We start from the raw sequence: 20,098 nt of genomic DNA, 5'->3' as shown, positions 1-20,098 counted from the left end.
AATATATTCTCATGTCCTTTCTCTCTTTCTTCTCCTTCTGGGACCCCTATAATGCGAACATTGTTGCATTTCATGTTGTCCCAGTGGTCTCTTAGGCTGTCTTCATTGCTTTTCATTCTTTTCTCTTTATTCTGTTCCGCAGCAGTGAATTCCACCATTCTGTCTTCCAGGTCACTTATCTGTTCTTCTGCCTCAGTTATTCTGCTATTGATTCCTTCTAGTGTAGTTTTCATTTCATTTATTGTATTGTTCATCTCTGTTTGTTTGTTCTTTTATTCTTCTAGGTCTTTGTTTAACACTTCTTGCATCTTCTTGATCTTTGCCTCCATTCTTTTTCCGAGTTCCTGGATCATCTTCACTCTCATTATTCTGAATTCTTTTTCTGGAAGGTTGCCTATCCACTTCAGTTAGTTGTTTTTCTGGGGTTTTATCTTCTTCCTTCATCTGGTACATAGCTGTCTGCCTTTTCATGTTGTCTATCTTTCTGTGAATGTGGTTTTTGTTCCACAGGTTGCAGGATTGTAGTTCTTCTTGCTTGTCCCTATAGTCTTATCACACAGAGATAACCACTTACAGAATCTTTTTTCCCTGATGCCCCAGAAATACAGAAAATTTAATGCCAATACAGTCTTCAGTAGTTTGATAAGATTTCTGCATTCATTTATACAGACTTAGAAGAGAAACTTTAAAGATCAAGGATCCTAATGTGTCCAGAAATTTTGGCATGTACATACACATTTGAGATAAGATAAACTAGGTTCACAAAAGATAGCCACTTTCTAGAGCAAAGATGACAGAAATGCAGTCAAGAAGTCTGAAATATTATGTTTATAAAGAAGAGGTTGTGATAACAACATTATAGGGGCAACTATTTAATTCATTTCTAAAGTTGAATACTGGATACCCTTTACATATTGCCTTTGTTATAGTCATGCTCATAGGTGAACACCATATGCAGACGAGGGTGGCCAAGTACAGAGTGTCTGTACAGTTTCTCCCTGGATGATCTTATTCCTTCTGTGACCTTAAATCCCATCCAGATGCTCATAGACTCTTTTTTTTTACTTTATTTACTTTTATTTACTTTATTTAACATCTGTTTTGGCATATAATTGCCTTACAATGGTGTGTTAGTTTCTGCTTTATAACAAAGTGAATCAGTTATACATATATATATGTCCCCATATCTCTTCCCTCTTGCATCTCCCTCCCTCCCACCCTCCCTATCCCACCCCTCTAGGTGGTCACAAACCACCGGGCTGATCTCCCTGTGCTATGCAGCTGCTTCCCACTAGCTATCTATGTTATGTTTGGTAGTGTATATACGTCCATGCCTCTCTCTCACTTTGCCCCATCTTACTCTTCCCCCTCCCCATATCCTCAAGTCCATTCTCTAGTAGGTCTGTGTCTTTATTTCCACCTTACCCCTAGGTTCTTCATGACCCTTTTTTTTTTTTTTAGATTCCATATATATGTTAGCATATGGTATTTGTTTTTCTCTTTCTGACTTACTTCACTCTGTACGACAGTCTCTAGGTCCATCCACCTCACTACGAATACTTCAGTTTCGTTTCTTTTTATGACTGAGTAATATTCCATTCTATATATGTGCCACATCTTTATTCATTCATCTGTCGATGGACACTTAGGTAGCTTCCATATCCTGGCTATTGTAAATAGAGCTGCAACGAACATTTTGGTACATGACTCTTTTTGAATTGAATTATGGTTTTCTCAGGGTATATGCCCAGTAGTGGGATTGCTTGGTCGTATGGTAGTTCTCTTTTTAGTTTTTTAAGGAACGTCCATACTGTTCTCTGTAGTGGCTTTTTATCAATTTACATTCCCACCAACAGTGCAAGAGGGTTCCCTTTTCTCCACACCCTCTCCAGCATTTATTGTTTGTAGTATTTTTGATGATGACCATTCTGACTGGTGTGCAGCTGCTCATAGACTCTTACGTTTACATTGTTAGCTCACAGCATTCCTCTGAGCCCTGGACTTATAGATTCAACTTCCTACTTTATGTCTTTTCTTGGAAATTGCACAGACATTTAAACAAGTCAACATATTTAAACAGATTTTGATTCTTTCCCCCCCACTGAAACTTATCTTTCTGAGAATCTTTTCTGCCAGTAGCGAGCATCACTCAGGTGCTCCAGCCTGAAACTGGAGAACGTCTTTTATTCTTCCTTCTTCCCTATCCTCTACCTACAGTCCATCAGCAGCTCCTGTCAGATGTGCTCCCTGTATGTCTCCAATGTGTCCTGTGTTCACCATCCCTGCAGTCACTACTTGGGGCTGGCTAGTTACTATGTTCCAGGAACTGCACTACTCTGCTTCTGCTCTTGAGCCCAGCAGCTAGGGTGATTCATCATAATGCACATCAGACAGGTTCCTTGATTTAAATCCATGAATAACTTTTCATTTAGGTTAAAATCCACATTCCTTACCCTAGCCTAAAAGGTTTTGCATTAATGGCTCCATCTGCCTTTCTTCCTCTTCCCCATTTCTCATTGTTCTTTCTCTCAGTTTGGCCACACTGGCCTTTTATCAAGAGCTGAACTCACCCAGAATTTCTAGCTTGGAGACTTTGTACACGCTTTGCATTTTCTTCTGCCTGGGACACTTCCCTCTCACTCCACCCTGAATATCCTGTATGTGTTTGCTTTTTATCCATCTGGTCTCAGTTTATCTTATATTGTAATACTTCCTTAGTGGGTCTTTGCCCAACCACCCAGTCCAAAATGTTCTTTCATTACCCTGAACCTGTTATTCTCCATCGCAGCATCCTGTTCATTTTTTTCATGGCATTTATCACAACCTGTTAATTGTATATTTGTTTACTTGTGCATTTTTCTCCTAAGAGACTGTGATGAAGTATAAAATCATCTTGTTTTATTTATATATGAAGTGAAGTAGTGAATGGATAAGTGAGTAAAAAGGGACAATTGTAAATTTTGGAAGCAATAAATTTATGAACATTCCTTTCCAACTTTTAAGTTAATGTAGATTTTTTAGATGATCTTTAAGTTTTCAGAGTGTATTATATTATTCTGTCACTAGGGGGCAGTTACACCTCTCTGATCAAATTTACCTAGTTTATTATCTCAGACTTTGTTTTTTTCTTAAATATTATGTATTTCCTTCATGTGTCTGTTTGGAGGGAAATTATTCAAATTGGGTAACCCTGATAATGATCATATAAATCTCTATTTGTATTATGTTCATTGACTCCTTATTAACATACTGTATTTCCAGCTCTGGTGGATCATGGTTTACTCTAGAAAATTAGGTTTTATATTTTTATGTAGTTTCATATTTTTAATATATAATATTTCCACATAGCTATCCCTTGGAGTTTTGTTTGGGAAAGGGGTTAGGCAGTCTGTCTTGTCAGCATCATTACAGATCTCCAAATTATCTTAGTATGGTTACACACACACCTGGTGGAAAACTCTCAAATTACATGAAAGGAGCAATAGTCTGCTGATAGCTAATTTTCTCTGGGAATAGTTTTATGGCAGGAATTTCTAAGCTTTTGTGCAAAACCTTAGTATCGGTCTTTTTAAAAAAAAAACACCTCAGTTCAGAGTTTTATTCATCATCAACCTTGAAATTAGCCAGTAACCATGTCTTACTTATTCTTTTTTTTTTTTTTTTGCGGTACATGGGCCTCTCACTGTTGTGGCCTCTCCCATTGTGGAGCACAGGCTCCGGATGCACAGGCTCAGCAGTCATGGCTCATGGGCCCAGCCGCTCCGCGGCATGTGGGATCTTCCTGGACCATTGGCAGGCGGACTCTCAACCACTACGCCACCAGGGAAGCCCCATGCCTTACTTATTCTTAATGTAATTTTTAAATTATGCAAATTTGAAATTGTACAGGTTAACAATATTAAGGTTCTTACTCTAGTAAAATCAGAAATACTGTGAAAACCAAACCTTTTGTCAAGAATCCCATAATTTCAAGCTGGCAGGCTGTGCGAATTATAAATTTTATATTTGCTTCCATGCCTTTTACAATTGTAAACAAATACGTGTCAGTATCATGTGAACTGTTCTGTTTCCAGACATCTGATGTCTGTGTGATTTTTGTTGACTGTAGTGCTGATATTTTAAACTGTGGTTATAATTTAATATCATTTTAAAGCCTATGACAGTTTCAGCCAAGCATTCATTAAGTGTTAATGCCGAAAAATGTATCCGAAAGCGAGTTATTTTGGGACAGAAGTTAAATGTGACAGAATGCAATGAAGAAAGCCAAAAACCTATCATGATTTGTATTACTGTTAATTTAGGAGACAGAACTGAATCATTAGCCAGAATGCCAGCAATATTAAAACAGCACTAAACTGTACATACCTTTAAGTTCATGACAGTTGTTGTGTAACTAAGCAAGGATGATGGATAAAATGCTGGCATCAGGGGCTAATACGGCTGTAATGTGTCCCTAAGTCAGTTCAGATTATCGTCTATTGTAAGCCATGGAGTATCTTTGATTATTTGAAATGTGGACGTAGTAATGGAAAAAGTTTCACTTCAAATGTTTGTTCTAAGTATATTTTGCAGCAGAAATATGATATGAGGATTATAGATTTACGAACTATAAGAACCCACTCCTTACTTTACATTTTGTTTCATTGAGAATATAATTCGAATTATGAGACTTCAACAATTTCAAAATCTTTGAGAATGTATTCCTCATAAAATGTGATCACTTTATGTTTAATATGTGTGTATGTATCTCTATATTTACATATGTATATACACACATATGTACACATTTCCCCTATTAATTTACTCTTATGTAACCAACCACTTATAAAGACACTAAAAGCTGACAGCTGTCAGTGCTGCTTTGGGGCTGTATATAAGCATAAGTCACATAACTTTTGCACTTTCAATCCCCAACTCTCCACATGTATTATTATATCGGTGTACCCATATTTTGACCAGCTATCAGTTTTAGATTGAAGGTTCTATAGTTGTTGCTTTTGTATCCTTTTTCCTTTGATAGGTTGCCTCCCACTGTGTGTTTTGTATAGTTGTTCCCTGTGTATGTGATAAGCATAAAAAACAACAAACACTTCCCATTTTAGGGATAGGTTTTGTTTACCAAATCCATTTTCAGGTCAACTAGTTGGCATTTGGAATTTGTTTTCCGATGGAAATACTGTTATACGTGGTGGCTAAATTTTTCGGGCCAACCCACAGAACCTGTTTCTTCACAACTAACTTAATCACCATTTATAGCCTGGCTTCTATGAGAAAATGCATTGCAACTTCTAACTTTTAAAACCAGATCAAGAACTCCTTAACTCCTTGGGCCCACCTACTGCACACACACAATGCACACACCCCACATACACTATGGGGACTCCACTTTGCAGTCTGGCATTGGGAATATATATACTGCTGATTTTCAATGCAGATAATTTCATGTTAGATAGGAGCCTGGGAATTCTGTGATGCTGAAAAGGAGTTAGAAGATTAGGCCCAACAGGAATCTCATCCACTTTGTTCTTGCCTATAGCCTTTGGGTTGTGGCTCTAGTGGAGTTGGGAGCAGCAGGGACGTTCAATAACGATGTGAATTCTGTTCAAATGGGATATAGAATTGGTGGCAGCTCCCGTGTTTTAACTGAAAACAAGTGGGCAGCTGTGTTGCAAAATCAGATGCTGATAAAGGATATCTATGAAAAGCCTACAGCTAACGTCATGCTTAATGCTGAAGAATGAAATGTCTTTCTCCTAAGATTAGGAACAAGGCAAGGATGTCTGTTCTCACCACCCTACTAACATCATGCTGGAAGTCTTTGTGTAATGAAGCAAAAAAAGAAAACAGGGGACTTCCCTGGTGGCACAGTGGTTAAGTATCCGCCTGCCAATGCAGGGGACACAGGTTCGATCCCTGGTCCAGGAAGATCCCACATGCTGTGGAGCAGCTAAGCCCATGCGCCACAACTACTGAGACTGCACTCTAGAGTCCGCGAGCCACAACTAGTGAGCCCGTGTGCCGCAACTGCTGAAGCCCGCGTGCCCTAGAGCCTGCGTGCCACAACTACTGAGCCCACCGCAATTGCTGAAGCCCGTGCGCTTTAGGGCCTGTGTGCCACAGCTGCTGAGCCCGTGTGCTACAACTTCTGAAGCCCGCACACCTAGAGCCCGTGCTCCACAACAAGAGAAGCCACCACAATGAGAAGCCTGTGTGCCTCAGTGAAGAGTAGCTCCTGCTCACTGCAACTAGAGAAAGCCCGCGCGCAGCAATGAAAACCCAATGCAGCCAAAAATAAATAAACTTTTAAAAAATAAGTAAAATAAAATAAAATAATGAAAAAATAAAAAAAATTAAAAGGCATACAGGTTGAAAAGAAAACTGTCTTGTTTTTAGATGATTATTTACATAGAAAATCACAAGGAATCTATTAAAAAAGTCTTAGAACTAAGTGAGTTTAGCAAGGTCCTAGGATACAAGGTCAACACACAAAAGTCAAGTGTATTTCTGTGTACCAGCGATGAACAGTTGGAAACCAAAAAATTTTTTAAAAGAACATTTACAAAAAAAAGGACATTTACAATAGCTCCTCAAAATGAAATTTTTAGGTTTAAATCTAATAAAATATGTATAGCATCAGTATCCTGAAAGTTATATAACTCTGATGAAAGAGAGCAAAGACCTAAGTGGTAGAGAGACATACTGTATTCATGGATTGGAAGACAACATAGTAAAGATGTCAGTTTTTATTGATATATAGATTTAATACATTTCCCATTAAAATCTCAGCAGGATTTTTTCTGGATACAGACAAGCTGATTCTAAACTTTTTACAGAAAAACAAATGAACTAGAATAGCCAAACAATTTTAGAAGAGAAAGATAAAGCTGGAAGACATATGTATAGTACAGATCTTAAAACTTGATGCTACAGTAATCAAGACAGTGTAATTTTAGCAAAAACATAGACATGTAGATGAGTGAAATAGAATTAAGAGTTCAGTGGTAGACCCATTAAAAATATATCTAGTTCTTTTTTTTGGAAGAGCTTTACCGAGATGTAATTCACATACCATACAGTTAACTCATTGAAAGTATACGTTGTTTTTTAGTATATTCAGTGAGTTGTGCAGCCATCACCACGGTTTTGTTTTATTTATTTTCTAGCTTTGTTGAGATATAATTGACAACTAACATTGTGTAAGTTTAAGGTGTACAACGTGATGGTTTGATACACATCTCAGTTGCAAAATGATTACAATAGGGTTAACCTCACATCATTCCTTTTTTGTGTGTGTGTGGTTAAAACATTTAAGATTACTCTCAGCAAATTTCAAGTGTATAATACAGTATTATATCTGTAGTCACCATGTTTTACAGTAGATCCTCAGACCGTATTCATCTTATAGCTGAAAGTTTACACCCTTTGACCATCCTCCCCATCTCCTTTAGCCCCCACCACTACTCTCTGTTTCTACGAGTTTGACTTTTTTAGATTCCACATATAAGTGATGTCATACACTGTTTGTCTATCTCTGTCTTATTTATTTCACTTAGCATAATCCCCTCAAGGTCTGTTTATGTTTCACAAATGGCAGGATTTTCTTCTATTTTATTGCTGAATAGCATTCCATTGTGTGTGTTTCTGTACACGCACACACACACACACACACCCCACATCTTATTCATTCATCCATGGACATACACTTGGGTTGTCTCCATATCTTTGCTATTGTGAATAATGCTGCAGTGAACATGGGAGTGCAGATATTTCTTTGATGTAGTTATTTCATTTACTTTAAATTTATGCCTAGAAATCGGATTGCTAGGTCATATGGTAGTTCTATTTTTAATTTTTTGAGGAACCTCCATACTGTATTACATTGTGGCTATACTCTTCAGATCTTCTGCCCATTTTTAAATTGGGATGTTTGGTTTTTTTGATGTTGATTTGTATAAGCTGCTTATATATTTTGGAGATTAATCCCTTATTGGTTGTATCATTTGCAGATATTTTCTCCCATTCAGTAGATTGTCTTTTCATTTTGTCAGTGGTTTTCTTTGCTATATGCAAAAGCTTTTAAGTTTAATTAGGTTCCATTTGTTTATTTTTGCTTTTATTTCCTTTGCTTTATGAGACAGATTTAAAAAGTATTGCTGTGGTGTCAAAGAGTGTTCTGTTTTCTTCTGGGAGTTTTATGGTTTCAGGTCTTACAGTTAGGTCTTTAATCCATTTTGAGTTTATTTTTGTATATGGTGTTAGAGAATGTTCTAATTTCATTCTTTTACATGTAGTATCCAGTTTTCTCAGCACCATTTACTGAAGAAACTGTCTTTTCTCCGTTGTATATTCTTCTTTGTCATAGATTAATTGACCATAGGTGTGTGGGTTTGTTTCTGGGCTCTCTATTCTGTTCCATTAATCTATGTGTCTGTTTTTATGCCAGTACCATACTGTTTTGGTTACTATAGCTTTGTAGTGTAGTCTGAGTCAGGGAGATTGATACGTCCAGTTCTGTTCTTCTTTCTCAGGTTATTTTGGCTCTTTGGGATCTTTTGTGTTTCCATACAAATTAAAAAAAAATTTTGTTCTAGTTTTGTGAAAAATGCCACTGGTAATTTGATAGGGATTGCATTGAATCTGTAGATTGCCCTTGGGTAGTATGGTCATTTTAACAATATTAATTCTTCGAACTCATGAACACAGTGTATGTTTCTATCTGTTTGTGTTGTCTTTACTTTATTTGATCAGTGTCTTACAGTTTTCTGAGTACAGATCTTTTACCTCCTTAGGTACCCCTAGGTATTTTATTCTTTTTGATGCAATTGTAAATGAAATTGTTTTTCTTAATTTGTCTTTGTGGTTCGTTGTTACTGTATAGAAATGCAGGCTGTGACTCCTGCGACACAGGGGAGTTTCTTTTGGATGACGAACCTATTTTGTATCCTGGTTATGGTAGTGGGTACACAGACTTATACATGTGTTAAGATTCATAGACCTGTATACCAAAAAGGCAAAAGTCAGATGCGTATTAATTGGGGAGCTCCCTCTAATTACCAGACCAGGAAACAAATAAATTAGCAGAAATACCCATCATGAAATCATGAGATGAAAAAAAAACAAAAACGGAGTAACTTTTTCTTAAAGTTTTCTTCTCACAGTTTTAGGCTCACTTTTAAAATCTTTTCTTCCTCCTAATACCTTTTCAGAGACATGTCTTCACTGTTCTCTAATTTTTTTTTCTTTTTTATAGAACATATAGTTTAAGTCTAAGAAAAAACAACCCTCCAAAAAACTGCTCAGATTGTCTTATTATTTTGGAGTTTTGCAGGATTGACTATTTCTTCTTATAAGTACTATCCACAGGGTTTGTAAATCTTTGTTCCATATTTTTTTCTGTAGTGATACTTGTACCACTATATGACCATATGTGTCTCTGGTTCAGTGGTAGCCATCTTATGCATGCTGAGTTGATTCATTCTGAGTTTTAAAGTTTCTATTATATTTGAGTTTCTTCCTAGTACAAAGAATAAGAAAAGCATACCTGTTGACAACTTGTGATAGAAAAAGTTTGAAAGGAACTGTAAAATAAGGAATCCTGAGCATGGTGCGTTTATCTAAAGAATAAATATGGGACTAGAATGTATAATAGGGACTTGAGTGTAGGAACCAAAAGTTAATCTTCTGTATATATTCAACATTTGTCAGATTCTTACTAGAATACTCTCTTCAGCTCTGAACTTGGCAACTTAAGCAAGATGTGGAAATAATTGGCAAGGTTCCTGAGAGGAGCAATGAAAACTATTAGAGAATGAAAATAAAGCCTTTAAGAGAAGGTTAAAAGAATTGACGTTTCCTAGGGAAGAAGTGAAGCGCTGGAACACGGATGGTAACTCTTCATTTTGACTGACCAGGTGGCAAAAAAAAGGAATGTCCTAAATTTTCTGGAGGGATTTATTAGCATATGAACTTTACTCTGCATTCCGAGATGATTGAGACCATATTGTATGCACTCGCTTCTTCCCTGGGCTTTTCTCATGTCACAGTTTCTGGTTCTCTCCCTAGCATTTGACACATTTGTATTTTGACTCCTTTTCTTGGAGGGGGTGGGTCTCTCCTTGACTCAGTTTCTTATCTTTCTTTTCCTCTTTTTCCCCCTCCTCCTTGGTGAAATCTCATGACTTTTGCTTCTGTCTTGTTCATGTCAAATCCATCCTTTACACACAGGCACCAGCAAGATCTATCCAAAATAAACATACCATGTCACTTTCCTACTCAGAATCCTTTAGAATCTTCCCGTAACTTCAACAGCAACCACTGTCCTCCAGGGTCTGGATCCAGGAGAGGGGCAGTGAAGTGACAGGTGCTCATAACCCCTGGCCAGAAACATCTCTGTCAACCCACCCACTACGAGCATGCTAGTTTACCCACCATGTCAGGAAACAGGGAGTGCACTTATAGGACAGCTCAAGCTCCTTAGGAGAGCATGAGAGACCTCCATGCTTGGTCCCCTGTCTGCCTCTATAGCCCCTAGCACCGCATCCCACCCTGGACTGTGAGTTTTGTTTTTCTTGCATATTCTGTTACACATGGCTTGCAGTTCTCAGGATTTGTCTTTTTTTAATAATAAAAATATGAAGGGAGTTATAAGCTTTTTAAATTAGGAGAGTTGCTTGGTATATTTTATAAGGAGGTTTTACGTACTTTTTAAGACAAAAGATGCTGGATTTCCTGAATTTTGTCCCATAGTATCTTCAGAGCGATTTGCCATTTTAGTTTTGAGTTTGTCCGGATTGGGTATTGATGAGATAAAAACAGAAAACAAAGTTAGTATATATTTATTGAATACTAGGGAACAAATCCATTAAGAACTGTAATTCTTCTTTGTGGAGTCATAAAATGTTAGAGAGAACAGGCCCTTAGATATCATCTGCTTCAGTCTCTCATGGTACAGATGAAAAGAAAACCGAGGCTCTTGAGAGGCTTGCCCAGGACATAGCAGACAGTATGGCAGATTCATCTAGAGCCCAGATGGCCTCAGGGTTGTACTACACCACTTCTCCTTTTACTGCAGGGGTTTCCTCCCTCCCTCTCCCTCCCTTCCTTCCTCTCTCTCCCTCCCTCCCTCCTTCCCTCTCTTTCTTTCTTCCTACCTACCTACCTATCTGTATTTTTTTAAGCAGAGGAAGCTTACTTCTTTTTAAGTAAAATATATCCATTTACCTTTTTCTGTGAAATGCCTCATATTTATACAAAAGTAGAAAAGGAAAGTGCTTGTTCAAATAACCAATTGGTGTGGGTATATATTTGTGTATTGCATAAATGTACTGAATATATGTATATATATGTTTATATATTTAATATTCACATAAGGTGAATTAGATTATTGAGTGGCAGGAATTCATAGTTGATTCATTTAACTTCTTGGGTTTAATTCTTACTCTTACGTTTAAAAAAGTTGAATGACTCTTAAGTTTTCTTATAACTTCCAAATCATAATAATTACCAACACTTGAATAGTTCTTATTCTCTACCAGTCAGTTGTGGTTGCAAGTACATATGTTAAGTACACACTTATATGTAATTCTTGCAACTATTATGTGAGGTTGGTACAGTTACTGTTGAGGAAATTAAGGCAGGAGGGTGTAGTGGCCCAAGGTGATGCCATTAGTAAAATGTGGAGCTGGGATTGAAGCCAGGGAATCTGGCTCTACAGTCCATGCTTATGGCTCCTGTACATCACTGTATGGTGTCTCTGTGCTTTATCTTGTTACTGCTTTGAATGAGATTTAATAAAAATGAATGTTTAAGGAAGCCTGTCTCTTCTTTCTTGATGTTTTAAAAAATAAAATATGAGTAACAAATGTTTAACTTATAAAAGAACAACTCTTTTTAAAATGATAAATTCATTCTGAGGAAAATTAAGAAGTTCACTAATTATTGATAGCAGTTCTATTAATATTTTATATAGTGTTTATTGGCCAAAAGAATCTAAATCAAACTGAAGTTACTCCTAGGACTCTATAATCTTTACAGTTGTATAGCGGCTTTAAAAAATATTATTCAGAAACAAACCAGAATAACTTTTTTAGGTAGAATTTAATGAGAACATGATTCTGGATGATTCTGTTTTTTCAGGTCCTCTTCTGGATGCTGTATTTTAAGAAAAGCCCAACCAGACTGAGGGAAGGGATTGAGAACTATGTCATTACGTAAGAAAAATTTGGAGGGCCTGGTTACGCTCAGCGTGGAGAAGAAAGAACATTCTCAAATATATGAACAGTTGTTGTTTAGAAGGATTCACTAACTAAACTCATAGAAACAGAGAATAGAAAAATGGTTTCCAGAGGCTTGGGGGAGGTTGGGAAATAGGGAGTTGAATAGGTAAAAGGGAACAAAATTTCAGCTCTGAGATGATTAAGGACTGAGGATCTAATGTAAATCATGGTGACTGCAGTGATAACACTGTATTGCTGAGAGAGTAGAACTTACATGTTCTCACTAAAAATAAATAAGTAAATATATGAGGTTACAGATGTGTTAACTAAGTGAGAGGAGTCCTTTCACAGTGTATACGTATATCAAATCATCACGATGTATGCTTTAAATATCTTACAATTTTATTTGTCAGTTATACCTCGGTAGAGCCAGAGAGAAAAAACAGATTTGACTTCATGGGATAGAATTGGAGCAGTAGGTGGAAAGTTACAGAGTGACAGACTTTTAGCTCAGTAGAAGCCGAATGTGAAATTGGCTGGCTTAAGCAGTGAGGATTTCTTTGTCAGGAAGTTTTCAAGCAAAAGCTGGGTAACCCCTGGGAAAAGGATTTTGCAGAGCAGATTCATAGTTTAGTTGGACTAGATGACTTTTCAGTTCCCTTTTCACAGTCCTTGGCATGTTAATATGCACTCAATAAATAACTGTTAAATTAGTGACTTTTGAAAACATGGAATGGGAGAAATATTCTTCTCTATTTTAAACCAGTGTGACTCTCTTTTTTTAATGTACAAAGAACTCTTTTAAAATTAATTTTTGGGTGCGTTGGGTCTTAGTTGCTGCACGTGGGCTTTCTCTAGTTGCATCGAGCTGGGGCTACTCTTCATTGCGGTGTGCGGGCTTCTTATTGCGGTGGCTTCTCTTGTTGCAGAGCACTGGCTCTAGGTGCGCGGGCTTCAGTAGTTGTGGCACATGGGCTCAGTAGTTGTGGCTCGCGGGCTCTAGAGCTCAGGCTTAGTAGTTGTGGCACACAGACTTAGTTGCTCCACAGCATGTGGGATCTTCCCGCACCAGGGGTCGAACCCGTGTCCCCTGCATTGGCAGGTGGATTCTTTACCACTGTGCCACCAGGGAAGTCCCAAACCAATGTGACTCTTAAAGTGACTTATTTGATTCTGTCCTGATTATAAGGAGAGATTGAGAGGGAAAAATATTTAACTTTAGATGTCAGTTTGGTTACTTTCTGGTTCCTCTTATATACTGTGAGGCATTATAAATTGTGTTGTGCTCTCCAGGAAACGGTAAGTAACTTGCATAGCTGTTATATAAATCATTACTATATAAGTTTAAAATGCATACATTTTTGTATGTATGCATATCTGAGTTTATTAACTTGTAAGCTCTTTGGTATTAGGATTTGTATTTTTATGTTTCCCCTCACAGCATCTAGTTCATACCTTTTAAAAATAATATTTGAAAGTGATTTCAAACTCTGTGTGTGTGTGTGTGTGCGTGTGTGTGTGTGTGTTGGGTATGGGGGGGTTGTCCCTAATTCTTACTCAGAAATAAAGTCATTGATGTATGCTAATGCTGATTTTTAAATTTAGAAATTATTTAATTTAATTAATTCAAGTCAATTTTGAATTGTGTTGAATGTAGAGGGGAGCATATTCAATGTTTGTTGCTTTTGTAGGTGCATGTGAGGGAACCTTGGCTTGCTCCACCTGTCACCTCATCTTTGAACAGCACATATTTGAGAAATTAGAAGCAATCAGTGATGAGGAGAATGACATGCTTGATCTGGCATATGGACTAACAGATAGGTAAGATTTTTGGACCACTTCTGTTGTGATAATAATATAGGAGGATAAAAGTTTTATTAGTTCATGTCTGTCTCTGACCAGAGACATGTAATATGCATGCATGTAATAGGGTCTCCCAGTGTAGATAGATAATAGTCACAGACTTTGAATATCAAATATGTGACATTTCTCTTATGTATTCTACGGTTTAACCCTTATGAAACTTTTAACAAAAGTAAAAAAAAAAAATAATTGGAAGTATTAGAAGCATAAGTTCTAGATCCTAATAAATCTTCTTTCATCTATTTTTATTCCAGGAATTAATATTTATCACAGTTTAATGAGTTGGGATTAAATTTAATGCTTTTTATGGTATTCTTGAAGGACAGATTTGATAATTGAAAGAAATTATAATGGAAAATTTTACCTACTTGAGAGAATACAATTTTTAAAAGAACTTAATATATAATAGTAATTATGTTAAAATGAATACTTCTGTTTCTAACTGTACATTAAAGTAAATCAGAGCTTATTCTTGTTATTAATAAGTAGAATTACTCTTAAAAGTGGTAAGATTTATAGTAGCAAGAGATATCAAGTGATACCTTATTTTTTTTTAATTATCTAGTCTTTTGGTTTGAGTTAGGGAAGATAGGTAGTTAATTTACTGTTTCAAGGGACGAGATAACAAGAGTTTATTTAATTAAGGTTGGCTTTGGTGTTTAACTGTAATTTTGTGGCCCTAATGAAAAATAGTTTTAAAAAATAAGAAATAATAGTAATAATAATAGCTTTATTTCATGTGTATCATGTAACCACAATTTTATTAGATCCTTAAGATAAACCCTCTTATCTAATGATCCTCAAAAAGTTTTTAGGTCATTGGTATTTATTGTGGCTGCCATCTGCCTGTCTCCCCTCACATCTTCAGGTGCCACATTCTCTATCAACACCTCCTTTTTTTTCCCTGAAGGATAACACACAGAATACACTCAATGTTGTGTTAATTTGGTTCTGAAAATTGTTTCTTTCAATGTGAGGGGTAAATCATAGCTAACTGCTTGCCCTTTTATTCAGGTGAAATTTCTAGGCGCATGTAACAGATAATATTCTGAATGAAAATTTAAAAAAATGAGAGGAAATGGAGAGCTACATTTAGGAGAGGTACATGAGTGTGAGAAGATACAAGAGACCTATTGTAAATGTAGACTAGCCAAGAACTTTGATAATATTCAGAAGTTTTAGAACAAGATAATGGAAAGCAGGAAATAGCTTTTATGGCATTTTATAGCTGATATTCTTAAGTACACAGAATTTTAGTAGAAATGCTTTGTGGGGAAAGAGTATAATGCTTTTCACAGGTAGGATTTAGAAAACACTGACATATTTGGAATGAAAATAATTTTGTTCAAAGATAGTAACTGCGTGTAAACTTCTATTTCTAGGGTTCCATATACTTCCAAACAAAGAAACAAGGAAACTCAGTCTTTAGTTCTTAGGTTTATTTTATTTATTTATTTACTTACTTACTTATTTGGCTGCACCAGGTCTTAGTTGAGGCACGTGGGATCTTCATTGCCACATACGGGATTTTCATTGCAGCATGTGGGATCTTTAGTTGTGGCTTGCAAATTCTTAGTTGTGGCATCCATGTGGGATCTAGTTCCCTGACCAGGGATCAAACCCGGGCCCTCTGCATTGGGAGTGTGGAGTCTTAACCACTTGACCACCAGGGCAGTCCCATAGGTTTATTTTATTTATTTTTTTTTTTTATGCGTTACGCGGGCCTCTCACTGTTGTGGCCTCTCCCGTTGCGGAGGACAGGCTCCGGACGCGCAGGCTCAGCGGCCATGGCTCACGGGCCCAGCCGCTCCGCGGCACGTGGGATCCTCCCAGACCGGGGCACGAACCCGCGTCCCCTGCATCGGCAGGCGGACTCTCAACCACTGCGCCACCAGGGAAGCCCCATAGGTTTATTTTTAAAATTAAGTGCTAGGTAAATGTCTATAATTTTTAAGATAAAACAGCATCATTTTGATGTTTACTTTAGGGTGTACTTAACCTTGATTAATGATGGCTTGTTGATACACGGGTGCATATGGCACTTATTTTACTGGTTACATGTCTCCTTTTCCCCATTAGAGCAGGGGCCATGTCTTATTTCATCATTGTGTCTCCAGTGCCTGATTCACAAAAGGCGTCACCAACTGTTTTTGGAATTAGTGGTTGGTAGAGAGATTCAGGAATTATCTGTGAATCTATTTTTGATGGTTGTCATTGTTCCCTGCTACCAGTTTCCATGGATAATCTACACAGAGGCCTCAGTTTCCATATTTGTAAAATGAGGATAATAATAGTACCTACCTCATAGGGTTGTTGTGTCGTGTCAACTAATAAATGTACGTGAAGCTCCTTGAACAGTGTCTGGTGAAGAAAGCATTCATTAAATGGTTGTTGTTGGCATTCTGACTATAATAATATTAATTCAAATGCCGGAAACTTACTATAATGCCTACAGACTTAACAAAGATTATTTCTAATCCTCAGAGTTAGGCAGTATTATCACCATTTTATAGAACGAAGCTTAGTTCTTGTGGATTTGCTCAAGGCCACACAGCTAGAGAATGACAGAGTCCTGGTTTGAATCAGTTACGTTAGACCCCAAAACCCTTGGTTTTTTACTATTTGAAGCTTCTTCTCTGCATTGAAAACCAAACTTTAGAAGTAAAGTTAATGTAACACCTAGTATATTTCCACTGTCAGGTGTATATGGAGAAAATGTCTTCAAGGTTTGCACAGGTGTGAGATTTTGTAGGATTAATAGTGAAATCAAGGAAGACTTGCTGTCCGTCTCCTTCTGTAGAAGTGTAAGACACTTTCTACACTGGTAGACCCTGGAGCGAGAGACCTTCCAGGAGGAAGTAGGGGAGTGAGAACAGCCACGGTGCCACTGCCTTATCTTCTAGGGTTATAGAACCAGCAAGGGCTTTCGGTGCCACCCCTCCCTGTGTTCCCCCACACAGTTCTTGTTCTTCTGTTACTACACTTACTTTATTCTGCTCTGTATCACTGGTAGCTCTTTCTGTCCTGTTCCCCTTACTAAAAGTTCCTTGAAGGCTAGCATTACCCTACTCATCTTTGTATGGACACCAAGAGTAACCAACAGTCTCTCTAGGGCTCACCACAGTCCTAATGAATTTGTCTAAATTGGCTTGCCTTATTTTTTCTCTTGCAGACAGAGCTTAATGCATAATTGAGTATTGTCAGGGCTGTTTCTATTCAACAAATAGGAATTATTGGTAAAAGGGGATTTTTTTCTATCAGCAATCAATATTTCCCATGGCAGTAGTACTTACTCCTTGCTCAGAAACCTCCCAGTGGTCTCTCATTGCTCACCAGTAAAAACCTGAACCCCTTCACTGGTGTTCAGAGCTGTCCATGGCTTGGCCACCTTTCTAGCCCATCACTCCCCTGTCCTTGTCTGGCCTGCACAGCAGCCAGGCCAAAATCCCATATTGCCTCAAACATGCCTTGAATCCCTATTAGCTTTGCCTCAAATGCCTTTCTCCTCTTAAGTTCTAGCCAGCCTTCAAAGCCCATTAGAAACACCATCTCCCCCATCAGAAGTCAGTGCTTTCTCCTCAGCCCTTTCAGCTTTCTCTCTCTGTGGCATTTGTCACAGTCTCACATGTTAATTATCTGCAAATGTGTCTCAGCTCTTCTATTTGATTGAATACTTAATACTGATATTAGCAACTAATCCTCATGGCAGTCCTGTGAGGAGCCCACTTATTATCCATGTTTAGGATGAGGTTGGGAAACTAATATTTGGCATGGTTAAGAAAGTTGCTTGTGAACACATCATGTTCAGTGCTGGATTCTGTACCACTGGTCTATTTGGCTCTAACCCCTGCATCCCTGGCACCCAGCATGTAAGAGGTGTTCAGTAAGGATTGAAGTGAGTTGCTATTCTTTTACAAACCCACTGACATTTAGTTCTGTGCCTTTTGATGCTCAGCAGGTGCTTGACAAATATGTTGACAAAACCAAGACCTACATACCACATTCCATCAAATTGAAGGCAGTTTGATTATAAGGCTAATATAGTATTTATTTTTATGTGCCATTAAGAAGGAAAAAGCTCTGCTGATTAAAATATGGTGTAAAATGATCTTATCACTTAACGTTTTATGCATATTGAAAGAGCTATTTATACTTAGATTTAGAGCTATTTAGACAGATTTGTACATCACTGTTTTAAAAGGAAAATATAAATAAAATTGGTCACAATACTGAAAAAAATAAAAGAAAAATGGAATTACAGTTATTCTTCCAATGACAAATATTTACTTTCTTAATATCAATTTATGCTGGGTCTCTGTATTGTTAATTTTTGTTTTGTAATCTTTTTGGACTTATTTTGAATGGTAATGAAATTCAACACATAATATTAACATACTTCCCATAACTCAATTGAAGAGACACCTCTGATGTGACTGCCACCTCACAGTGTAGCTGTGATTGTAAGATGGCATTGATTTTAAGATGCATTTGGTTTCAGAGATGTTAAAATTGTGGGAAAAATATGCATCTGATAATTGATGACTTACATCTATGTGTTTATTCCAAATTTCTTGTTTTAAAGGCTTTAAAAAGTGTAGCTTTCTTTCATAGACTGTATGGTTTTAATTATCTGGGAATTGATTAGTCATTCTCTTGGCATTGCTAAAACCTCAGTTCTCTCCTCCACTGTTGTGCCTTCTCATCATTTCATTGCTTGTCAGTCCTGTCACCAAAAAAGCAGTAGTTCCAGTGAAACAATTAGTAGAAAGATTAAAATGAAGCTTTGGCATATCACACTTTTTGTTTTTCATATTTACATTCTGTTATCCTCTAGTTGAAAGGGTTGGATGTATCTTTTTCTACTTAATGGAAATTTAAAAGGTAAATAAATCCCTATGCTTTGGGTAAGAAAAGGTCCTGGTAACTGCATTGCTTTGTGAATAATATATACTTAATACTAAATCATACCTCCCCCCTTTTTTATACAGATCGCGGTTGGGCTGCCAAATCTGTTTGACAAAGGCTATGGACAATATGACTGTTCGAGTACCTGATGCTGTGTCTGATGCCAGAGAGTCCATTGATATGGGCATGAACTCCTCTAAGCGAGAATAAATAGGAATATTTTCACAACATTTTACCTATTTTTATAATTATTATTTCTTAATGTAATTAAATGAGAACATGGATGAATGCATTTATTATTATGACTAGATTTATTACTTTAATTCACCTTGTGTAACTGCTGAATTTTGTAGTTCTGAAAGAATGTCATCTTTATTTTGATTAAATTATAAAAACAAATCAAATATTAGAAAGTAGTTAATATGATAAAACCTTATATATTTTACCTGTGTTTGATTAGCCACATTAGCAAAATGTTTTCACATAAATCTTATGCCTACTTACCTATAAAATAGGTTAAAAAAAGGTATCATTATCTCTGTTAGACGTGGTGGAGGCAGAGATGTAAAATGGCTTGTCTAGGGCCATACAACAAATTAGAAGGTCAGTACTAGAACTGTATCTTGTTATTACAAGTTATGTGTTGAGATCGAAAGTGGAGAAATTAGGAATATCATAGCTGTAGTTAAATGTGAATGTGTATGGATGTGTATTTAATTGCTCAGTAAGCTGATTAATTTCAAAGATAGGTATGACCTTATAAATCATTATTCCAAAATTTTGATTCAGTGAAAGCACAGGTAATGTATGCTGAGCAATGATTGAGCACAGGTAATGGAGTGCTGTCAAAGATGTTTGGTGTCAGTTCTGACTGGACTGGAGAAATAAACTAAAAATTACATGTCTTTATTTTTTTATCCTAATCAGAATGGCCTGTCTCTGTAATCTTTTAAAAATAATGCCTGTGACAGAATGGACATCTTATGGATTAGGTTTTCTCTGTCCTGAGCTGCAGAAGGAAGCGAGTGGGCTGCCATCCCCTCGGGGAGGACAGAGCCTCACAGTGTGCACTGAGCACGATGGGCACGGTCCTGGAGGGGGGTGGGCTCGAACAC

General features: G+C 37.1%; 1 protein-coding gene across 1 annotated transcript in view; it reads left to right on the top strand.

Annotated features, from left to right (window-relative positions):
• The window catches only part of FDX1 (ferredoxin 1), a 35,000-nt gene extending 15,109 nt beyond the window's left edge, over positions 1–19,891 (top strand). Inside the window, exons 3-4 of the mRNA XM_032641785.1 lie at positions 13,907–14,036; positions 19,067–19,891. Coding sequence (XP_032497676.1) covers positions 13,907–14,036; positions 19,067–19,193 — 257 coding nt within the window. The 3' untranslated portion in view covers positions 19,194–19,891. The remainder of the gene's footprint in view (positions 1–13,906; positions 14,037–19,066) is intronic.
• The last annotated feature ends 207 nt before the right edge of the window (positions 19,892–20,098 follow it).

The sequence above is a fragment of the Phocoena sinus genome, chromosome 8, assembly GCF_008692025.1.
Source record: "Phocoena sinus isolate mPhoSin1 chromosome 8, mPhoSin1.pri, whole genome shotgun sequence".
NCBI lineage: Eukaryota > Metazoa > Chordata > Mammalia > Artiodactyla > Phocoenidae > Phocoena > Phocoena sinus.
The sequence above is the reverse complement of the archived record's forward strand: the minus strand, read 5'-3'. Positions and strand labels throughout refer to the sequence as shown.